The sequence below is a fragment of the Monopterus albus genome, unplaced genomic scaffold, assembly GCF_001952655.1.
Source record: "Monopterus albus unplaced genomic scaffold, M_albus_1.0 scaffold37.1, whole genome shotgun sequence".
NCBI lineage: Eukaryota > Metazoa > Chordata > Actinopteri > Synbranchiformes > Synbranchidae > Monopterus > Monopterus albus.
This window is the reverse complement of record NW_018127917.1, coordinates 1,274,878-1,286,036: the sequence shown is the minus strand read 5'-3', so window position 1 is coordinate 1,286,036 and position 11,159 is coordinate 1,274,878. Positions and strand designations below refer to the sequence as shown.

At 40.6% G+C, this 11,159-nt stretch overlaps 2 protein-coding genes across 4 annotated transcripts in view; one reads left to right on the top strand and one right to left on the bottom strand.

Moving 5' to 3' along the window:
* The window catches only part of cabp7a (calcium binding protein 7a), a 22,499-nt gene extending 20,657 nt beyond the window's left edge, over positions 1-1,842 (bottom strand). The window contains exon 1 of the mRNA XM_020598215.1: positions 944-1,842. Coding sequence (XP_020453871.1) covers positions 944-1,052 — 109 coding nt within the window. The 5' untranslated portion in view covers positions 1,053-1,842. The remainder of the gene's footprint in view (positions 1-943) is intronic.
* fbxo21 (F-box protein 21) overlaps positions 1-11,159 on the top strand; it is a 96,598-nt gene that overhangs the window by 25,199 nt on the left and 60,240 nt on the right. The gene's annotated exons all lie outside the window — the stretch shown is intronic.

The following is an 11,159-nucleotide window of genomic DNA, read 5'->3' as shown; positions in this document are numbered from 1 at the left end:
CATCATTAAAAACATGACAACTTATTGTCATTACACATCCTTTGGGACTTGACAAATGCCCTTGGTGGTGTTGCTAATGTCTAGATGTTGCAGGATCATGTGGCTCCAAGCAGTAAAATTCTCATAATACTGAAAAAGGCAAATTGCTCAGAATAGTCGTGTGTCAGCATGCTTGTTGGGTAGTCTCTCCCCTTTTCCTATCATGTGCCACCACAGTGCTGTAGAGGTTGAATATGAATATTGGTGTAGAAAAATTATTTTCAAAAAACTCTCTTTAATCAAGAGGAGATTTAACCTGGATGTTGGCTCAGTCATTTAGCAGATGTGCTTTAAAGATTTCACAGTCCTCATTGAAGATGGACTATCAAACATTTTGGATCATCTGGACAAATTAGTTGGATTAGCAGATTAGTTGGATTTAATCTGCTACTGAAATCAGGTTTCCATAAATCAAAATTTCACTCTGGATTTTCTGCTTCCAGTTAGCTTCCATAACACTTTATGGCAGAGACGGTGCTGAGATGTCTTTTTAACCAAAGCTACTTCGCACTGCGGGCAAATGTGTGTGACCCTCTGATTGAGCACAAATCGATATTGTTAGTCAATGAAAGACAGTTTAAATAGCTGATAACAGTGGCTAATTAATTTTCCACAATCTTTTTCATATATTAAGAGGGGAGGGGTTTGAAAATAAAGCCTAAAACAGGTTGTTATAAGCTAAAGAAAAAACAATCCTCTCTCCGCCTGCGAAATCAGATCTCTGAGCGCTGTCCAAGGTGCTGACCGCGCGTCTGTTTGAATGCGCTTCACTGCAGGAGCACATACACACACACACACACACACACTGGCACCACATGAGCCTATTGTGAAAGGAAAAACACCACCTGTGTTGCTGAGGAGCCATGAAATCCCCTCGGGGCTACGTTAACAGGTATCATCTCACCTTCAACTTCGTCTTCAGGCAGGTTTACCGGGGCGCTGTAGGAGAGGATGTCGGGGATAGTGCACATCCCCCGGTACATCAAGGTGGAGGTGATTGGATGCATCGGCATGGCTGCAACCTTTGGCTTCCACCTGCGCTTTCCTCATAAAGAAATGTCTACAGAGAGGACGCCAACTTTCCCCTACAGTCACCGAGGGAAAAGAGTCGGGAGTCCATTGGGGTAGAGGGGTGAGGTGGGGAACGATGGAATCCGCAGCGCGTCCCTCAAAATCTCGCTTTTGCTCAATGAATGACGAGCAGAAAAAATATAGGCGATTTCTTACCTCATTGCAGTTTTTTTATTTGCTTGGAAATCAATAACACACGGAATCTGTAGATAGAAAACTACCTCAGACCGAGACGATGCGCACACATGCACATCTTCCTCAACCCAGACACGCTCCGCATCTGAGGCACAGCTAATTAGTGCAGGATATTTGTCTCTATTTCAACCCAGTCAGTGGGTACAACCGTATGAATGCTGTCAGTCTGCAGATTGTTGTTTTTAGTCCCAGGGTTTGTCTGCTGCGAGCGGATTCGTGCATTCACTTGTTGGATACATGCGCTCGCTTGACGCACTCTGTCCTTAGGATCCAACCAGCTTCATATAATCCACAGAAACGACGTGTTGCACTAAAAGTGGACTGAAAATATAAATAGCGTGAAAAGATGACAGATCAGCGCATGTTCACGTCCTCAAAGACGATAAATGCGCGCTCACTCTTAATTGGTCGTGGTATGGGGGCGCACCGCGATCCAGCTGTTTCCTCTTCAATGGATTAAGGAGCTTTTGTGAAAAGATCTGTGTGAACCACATATGTAGTCGGTTCTCTCTCGTCACTCTGACTCTTGCATTCATATGTCTGCACACACACACACACACACAGACTCTGTATGGATGGGTGTAGACAATGCCCGCATGACACACACACGCATAACACTCCCACTCTCCTTCCCCTTCCCTCCCTACCTCTCTTTCTTTTTGTTCACTTACTCTCACCATGCGCATTTCACATCGATAGATTAAATCCATAAGGTGTTACTGATGACTATGTGGTGTGTGTTGATTTCCCCCAAACCCACTGAAGCTATAAGACAAAAATAACGTCCCTTGCTGACATTATAATAAGGATGATGACCAGGCGCTGGACATGTATGTGAAGTTTTGAATCTACTGCTCATTTGTTTGGTTAGAGGTTGACTATATAGGATGAGGATAAAGTACACATCAGTAGCAAGCATTTTATACAGCAGTTGCTCCCCTTTTCTTCTTGTCCCTCACAGATTTAGCTTACAGTTCTCTGTAGCTTTCCACTGTGTCCTTGCCTGGATCGCTGTCTTTACAGACCGAACCTTTGCAACTAGAAATGTCCAGCTGATGTTTGGCTGAGCCATTTCGGTTAAGATGTAGTAGAGCGATGTTGAATGGGGCCAATTAAATTTTGGATGACTATGAGCTAGCTGTCTTCTTATACAGTAATTTCCTGAGCTGTTTCTTTCTTTCCTTTAATGGGAGTCTGTAGATTATGTCAATGTTTTTGTTTTTTTTTTCAAAAAACACTTTTTGAGACAAAGGTGAGGTTTTTGCTGTTTGGGCCTGCAATTAATTAGTTTCTTAATGGTTACTTTTGATGGGTCTGTGGAGCTCTTTTGAGGAATGTAGCAATAAAAGTGATTTATAGTTATGAGTGCTTTTGTGAATGTTCATAAAGTCAGTTTACTGGCTCCACAGTATTCCTTGTTTGGATTTTGATTGGCTAACAGATCCCACCACCATATGTGTAATAATAAATACATTAGATACAGTTAAATACTCTGCTTTTCTTCTGATTTTATTGCACCCCAATTTGTGTAAAAGTACTGAAGTGTTAACCCATCCCACTGCCACAAAACAAAAACTCTAAATAGACTCGTCGTAGTGGGGAAGGTGATGCTGCCCAAGAGGTGCAGTCAACACCAATCCCAGATAAAGAGCAGATTTTATTTAACCATGCTTTACAACTGGTTTATGAGAACCCGAGGAGAAGTGGTCATTTTTGTTATAAACTTCATGAAGGTCTCATTAAATGTTCATAAGCCATTTTCAAAAAAAAAATTACAGTAGTAGAAGTCACAAAAGTGACAAGTACTGAGCTGAAGAAGCAATATGAAGTTTGCTTTTTGAGCTGTTGGGGGTCTCCAGGAACCTAAACATTGTGGCTAACCACCTCCTCTTCATTCTCCTTACACCTAAGCATGGAGGCAGTTACAGAAACACAGCCGAGTAGTCCGCTAGCCTTTAAACTTCTCCAAATTTTCACCTTTAATGGGTCACTGAGTTGCAACATACTCTGTATCCAGTTGTAAAACCATGCTCTGTGTTGGCTGGCAGACCACCGGTGAAGTCTGACAGTGTCTTCAGTGTGCTGCAGCCACTTGCTAGACACAAAAGAGCACCACCTACTTTGTATCCTCATGTGGCTCCCTTTATTCTCACAAAAACAGTCTACCTAAAGCTTTTTCCAACAGGTGGAAACTGAAGGTCAGACCACTTTCACCACAGTATTGAAACTCCAGTGCATCACAGGGCTCTTTGTCACTGAAAATGTTTAATGATTACCCCCTGCTAGGCTACAGTCTTTCAGGTTCTGATTTAATGCCTTCTGTGTATGCGACAGGTGAGCCAGTGTTAAGACTAAAGACACTAAGTGGTGCTGTAACTGCAGATTAACGGATATGTGAGGAAAACCTAAGTTACAGCCATCTGAAAATAACTTACAGATGGGTGACAATTAAAAAAAAAAAACTAACAAAGTGAACAATCTGTTTAGAAAGGGTCTCCCGAGCAGCTTCAGTGCTCCTCTGCTGGAGGGAGGAAGCATCGTTCCTCCAGAACCTATTCCCTCATCTTCCTGCTCAGCAAACCATTCAGTGGGGCTGCAACCATTAGTCAGTTCACTGACAGAACATTCACCAGTGACTGTTTTGAAGCAAAAAAATCACCAAAATGTTCTGTTTCCACCTTTTATATAACTGAATATCTTTGGATTAGTCATGTGGACAGTACAAGCCATTTGGAGACACCATATTTGGCTCTCAAATCAAAGTGGGCTTTTAAAAGTATGTAAATAAAAGCATAAATCAGATGATCTAGGAAATAATCAGCAGATTAGTGGCTCATCCACTATTATATCCAGTTTTTATCCAGTATTTTTCTTTAATTTGTCACCCATTTACATAGATTTAATGGATTCTGAATTAGATATTTGAATAAGTAATACTACCAGTTGATAAAAAGCAAAAAGTGTTAATAAACAAAACTCCAAAAAGTAACATGTACTCATTTTCTCCTTACCCTCATGTAAATCCAAAACTCACTGAAGTCTTAATGTCCACATTATCACAGCAAGTTTGTTGAATCGGCTGAAGAGGACGTTAACATGTTCTTTTTTTTTTTTTTTAGTTCCATAAGTGCAAAAATAAGAAACAAACTACCCCGAAGTGTTCCTCCCTCAAAATAATCCAAGAGTTCCGAAGCCAAATGATTGCACTGTGGATTCATGAGCCCAGTACTTCCCTCATTAAATCCTACATTTTCCTCATTTATGCTGCATCACCCTGCAGCAGTTTGGCAGAACACACTTGCCACCTTTATCTGCTCATAAGCTGAAAGTTGTAAATATGAGTCTAAAACCCATCATAGAAGCAAATACTTTGTCTCTAAATAATCACTAAAAAGCTTCTTCTGCATCATTTCTATTGACAGAAGAGTAGAACTAGTGCTGTAGAATGAATTATTCTGTAACTGAAATAAAAGTGTGCATTTTGTTGATAAGCAAGACACTAAGACTATCTTGCCTTTCTCAGTGGGGAACACGACATAATGAAGCTTAAACCTTTTTATTTTTGACAGTTTTAATTGTACATCTAGTCTGTGATTTGTCTTTACCTTAAACTCATGTTGCACTTTTTTTCACTACTTGGGGGCAGAACAGAAAGTTGTAAACACAACACTGATGTAGTATCATGTTATGTTAGCAAACCTCTTCCTATTTACACATCAGCAGGCACCGAGTAGCATTAGCATTATCTAGAACATTTATTCAGCTTGCTAAAGTGCTCCATCTTCGCCAGCTAGGGGCTGAACAGTGCCTGCCATCTGGTGCTGGGAAGGCAGTGTGCAACTGTTTTCCTGCACATGAAATCAAGTGTCGGTGCAAGCGGTAGCGAGTGAGTGAAAACTCAAGTTGCCGGCTGTAAAACCAAAACATTGAGCTGAAAGATGCTAAAACTCTCTAGAGCTGAGCAGAACTGCAGCCTTGGATCATAATACAGTATTTCATGGGTTCATCAATGATCAGTGACTCTGTTCATGTTAGTCTTTTTTGGTCATTTGCAGTTTTAATGGTTGAAAAGAAATTCATTTAGTAAAATGTTAAAATGTGAATCTATAAAGATTTCTTTTTATAGCAAAGAGGGAGGCTTGAAGAGACAAGGTACAGAGAAAAGCCCAGGTATATGCACAAGTTGTTTGATTGAGTTGTTGAGGATTAAAAGGAAGGGGAGTGAAAGACTGCCAATGCATGTCAGGCTACCTGCCAGAAGTTATTACTATGAAGACTTTACCATATTTCAACATAAGCAACAGCATCCAGATGGCCTGGATGACAAAAATAAATAAAGCCATATGTGGATGTTTTCTGTTTTATGTTGAACAAACCATAACATTTTCCATAAGATGGGGGCTGGTTGTGATGCTGGCTCTGTGGTCAGATCTGTCTGGCCCTTTTCAGTTCTGGCTATGTCCTTGGCTATTGACCAGCATAGAGAAAAAGTATTGGAGTGAATAATGGCTCATAGTGTGAGCCCATTGAGCTGCTTCAGGGTTATAAGCATGGAGCCAGAGAGAGCTGGAGGGGATAGATTCATGAAAAAAGACTTTTCTCTCTGTTTGGGAGAAACAAAGACAGATGTGGTCATTTCAGAAACCCCTGAAAAGACATGTCACTAAAGCGCTGCATTGCAACTAGTTAATGTTATCGGGTCATTCATTTACAATATGTCTCTGTGAAAAGGACGACATTTTGGGGAGAAAAGGTCTGACATCACTAAGCTCTACCCTGAATCACTCGACCATCCCTCAGTCTCATTAGACATCCTCTGTTGGGAAAGCTGGTAGCATTCCTCTTTTCAGACCGAGCCTCTCTCATCTACCAAACATGACTGGCCTGGAGTTCCCATTCTTAAAAGCTCCTAGCTACAGAGAATTTCCAATGTATGAAGGAATTATGAATATGCCGCTGGGCGCCTGTGGTGAATCCACCTCTGAATGAAGTTACAAGATCAGTGTACAGTAAGCTCAACCACAATTGTGTTCCCCAGGAGCTTTGGTTTGTGTTTAACTCCATGATATGTCCCATTCCCTTTCCTTGCTGGGCAGCTCCAAGCTGAACCCTGTCGATGGTGTTTGAAGTGCTGCTTTGCTATTTGGGGAGCTTTCCCCAGGAGGAGGTGTAGGAGTAAAAAGATTGGATTTGGAAGCAAAAAAAAAACCTTTATTTGTGGAAGAAATGAAACAGCCACCCCTGGTGGCAAACAGATACCGGCTGGTTCTTCCCTGTAGTAACAAGCTCTTGAAAAGTAATGCAACCCTTTGAAGGTGCCTGAGACCTTGAGAGTATTACAGGTACTGTTGTGTGGGGAAAGAAAAAAGAGCAACGACAGTCTTTGAGTTTGAACAGGCAGAATGGCATAATTCAGAATCATTTATGCCAACTATTATGTGTTGATTTGTTACTGGCAAAATGCATTTAGACTAATATTGAATTCGCTTGTCGGATATGCAGTTGTAACACTAAAATCACATCCACTGATTGATGCTTTTATTTTCTGAGAAGATGAACATCCCCTCACTAATGGGAAAATAAACATGTTCTATCACAGGTGGTCCACCCTGTGATTGGTTCCCTTGCAGTATGTACGGTAGCACTCGTTATCGGGTGCTGTTCCTGAGCACAACTACAGCACGACTTGTGACTGAGAACAATAAGTCACCAGAGAGACGGAACAAAGCACGGGTACAAAACTGACAGACTGCACAGTTCTTCACAGGCAGGGAGATTTTATATAAACAGCAGAGAACATTAAATGAACATCCTATGAAAATGAATAAAAAGACACAGACAGAGTAAGGAAATAAAAAGCCCAGTATCCCCAGGAAATATGTCAATATTGGACAATTCTCTGTCGGGATTAGCGTCCATTACCAACATTCAGTGTGAAGGTGGCAGGTTCATGTGTAGCACATCTTACTTTAATGGTGGCGATTGAAATTTGAGCCTGCAATTAACATTAACCTTTTCAATAATTGTAATCACATTCTTTCCCTGAGTGATAGTCTGTTTATACCACAGGAACATTTCCAAGGCCCCTGCTGTTTGACTGGAGAAACCATGCTCTAAATTCTGTCCCTGCATCATCAGGTGCAGTGTGGGAACACAAACACCTCAGTATTTATTTATTTTATTTTAAACTCAGTTGGTGACATTTCCCTAACCATGATTATAACATTTGCCATGCACAGTATAAAATGAAACATTTTAAAACATTAACACTGGATGTTAATGGACATCGTCCAGTTTAGCAGAATCATTCACCACTAGAATTCTTGTTCTTGGGGAAAATACACACCTAATATTGTATGATTCAGATATTTTCCTTGCCCTGACAATGTGCAGAACAGCTTGTTTCCAGTATCTGATCAGTCTGTATTGGTTATTGAACTGAGAGACACTTCAGTGTTACTGCTGGGCAAATGAGCCCAGGCTAACTGCAGTGGTGCCATGTGAGCAGTTTAAAAGATAAAGCTGTGCATTTATTCCACAGGCCTCCACTAATTAAAACCTGGAACCCTACGCTGCCAGCCACTGCAGGGTTGTCCCCCAGCCATTTTGTGAAGTGTAATGTTCCATTAAGAGTGTGTCAGTCAGATTCTAACTCATTTGCATGCCCATTAGTCCTCACAGACACAGTATTGAGACCACTCCCAGTGCAATGATATTGAAAAGACACAGGGCACATCATCCTCTAAAAAGTTATTGCACAGTCACCCCCAGCTTCTCCCATAAACCCTTGTGATGTCAGATTGACCGTCTTGCTAACAGCCAGAGGTGACCGGAGGTGTTCCTGGTAGACTTATGTGCTTTAAGCTCCTAAAGGGAGCACCAAGTTCACGCTTCCTGCAGAATGTTAATGCCATCTCCCAAACATCAAAGCTGTGGAAAGTAGGATAAGAAAGCGGTGTCGTGTTTACCTCCTGAGCGAACTGCCGAGTGTTTACGTAGCTTTTCTACAGGAACCATTTCGACACATCAAAAACACCAAAGTCTGTTTTTCTTCTCATGACCCAGAAATGAAAGATAACACTGAAAGAGAAACCATGAGGGAATTATGCCTTTTGAAAAAAAGCAAACTCCAAGTTCAGTCAGAGTGAGGTGAAATCAGATTAGATAACTGTGACACTGGTGAAAACGTTCTTGGTTGTGTATTTCACACCACTGTGCTTGAGGGTACAAAATGACCTTGGAGGCCTCCTTAAACATGTACATACAGACCTAGAGTTCTAGTGGATGTCATCTATTTAGCAGCGTTCATTGGAAATCCACATTATTATTATAAATACTGATTTTCTAGGTCAACTCGTAGAGGAAAATTCCTACAGTTTTCTCATCAAAGTGTGCCGTTATTTCGTAACATCCTTTGGGATACATCCTGGACCTACAAATGATACTTCTGCAAACTTTTTCAAATGTTGCAAGTATCATTCAACTATTGAATCACCTCCTCAAGACTCTCCTCTATATGGAAATGAAGGAAAAATGCAAACGTCTCCCTGGTTAAAATCAATTATATTACAGTAACCTCCAGGGACGTGCAGGCCCTGGCAGTTTCTTAAGATCATTCAAAGTGTGTGTTTATGTTAAACCCTTTAGCATAATGTGAGTTACATGCAGGATGAAGAGTGTATCCGGCAAACACTCCCCACCATTGCCATCTTCCCACAAGTGAAGTCCACTTAAAAAAATAAATAAATAAATAAAAAAAAAAAGGTCTTTCATATAGCTCTGCAATAGCAGATAGGAAAAGGTTACGGTGTCTTTGTAGCGAAGTGTCTCACTGGCTGTTCCACTGAGAAGCTGTGAATGTGTTATAAAGAACGGGTGTGCAGCCTTTTGTGGATGGAACTGATGAATGTGTTTGTGTGCATGCTTCCTCATCTGCGCTATACTTCTGCATTTATTCGTTCCATTTCTGTTTTCATTTATGTTCTTAGTATTTATATGTCCACTATTAGCATGTGCCAAATACCCTGGTGGTAATTGTCACACTACGTGTGTTAAATTCAGTGTGCACACACATTTAATATGTTCCTGGTGTGAATGTGTCAAATAATCAGCATGTTCAGTCCATTTAAGATGTTTTAATCGGTTATTTCTGGTTTTATGCTTATACAGCTGGATTTACAGCTACTACTAATACTGCAGTTAGACAGTATATTCTTAACTCTATGTAAGCCTAAAACTTCCACAATATTAAAGGTATAGTTGCCGTTCCTGGAAAAACCAGCAAGAGGAAGCTTGATTTTGAAAGTAGCCCACCAACAAAATCCCACCCTTTTGTTCTGACATTACTCCAAAGTCGCTCTTCCAAAATACAATGACCATTTAGAAATTTCAGGAAAATAAATAAAATGCATCTAAAAACCAGAGCGGTGACACGTCTGCCAGCAGCACCGTGTGGGAGATTCCTGGCGGAGTGCAAGCACAGAGTATGTGCAAGTAGATAGGCCATCCAATCGTTTTGCTCAGATAGAGTAAAATTGCTCGTCTGGCTTTTTTCAGCCCTGCTGCTGCCACGATTTTCCCTTTTGTTGTTAGTGCACTTAATGTATTCTTTGCCACCAGCATGAAAAGAGTATTTCAAAAGATGTAACAAAGATTGCTCCTGAAAAGAATCACCAACACAACCTATAATAAATGTTAATATTAGTAACATATCCACTTACAATTGCTTAATTAAAAGCTGAACACATCTGTACAGATCTATCAGGGAAAAAGAGCAAATGAGAGAGTGAAATACATTAAATAGCATCTGTTCCCAAATTACTGTATTTGAAATGTTCTTGTCTTTATTTGTTAGACGTGTCCTTGATACATTTCAAGTTAAGGAGCTGCAGCATAGATGTCTGCAAATTAATTGATAATGGTTGTAAATGATCTTGATCTTAAATTTATACCCTTAATTCCTTATCCTGTTGTTCCAATGTTGTTGAAGTTACCTGCAATGTGCCTGTGAGTAATGGTGAGCATACCTTGTTAAAATGCTCAGCTGCTTCAAGTAAGAGGGAACTGAGAAAACCGACCACACAAACAAATACAAAATTGAGAGTTCAATAAGCTGGGGGTTGTCACTGGACTCCTCAGACTTCAAATGAGATTGAATAATGTTAGATCCTAGGCGGCATGCAAACAGATATCTACCTTTGAATAAGTTAGAGTGCAAGTTGTCTTTTGACTTTGCAGACTCCGCAAGAGATTGGTGTTGTCTTAGCTTCTAGATGATGCCAACAAATATTTAAACTTTTAGGTAAGAGAGGTTGTAAATTGACTTTTGAGGTTACATTAGTTGCAGTAAATGTGAAATGTAGTGTTGTATACTCAGAGACTAGCAGCAAATTTATCTTATGAAAATGAGAGAAGAGAGAGAGGCCCTGTCCTCTCTGCCTCATTCTCATTCTGAATCACATTAGGTGTTTATTTACAGTGTAAGCCCAACGTTGATCACAGCAGTCAATAACATCTGACAGCCACACACTTGTGTTTGTTGGCCATCAGCGGCTCTTCTCCACTTCAGCGCACTGGGTTTCCTACTGAATACCAAATGAGTGATGCTTCTCATGTCACTGTCTTACAGTAGCAGTACATTACCACATTTGCAGTTTGACCCAGTAGGCTAATAAATCTGAACACAAGTAGATCCAAATACTGGGCTGCCTCACAATTGTTCTTCTCTATAAGTTAGAATCAATAGACCATGAGAAAAGAAATGTAAGAGAAGAGCAGCAACTGCAGCCGATGGTTCTGGTTCATATATTTGAATGCAGTCTACTTGTCAGTTTCGCTACAGTCGTCTTGTTATG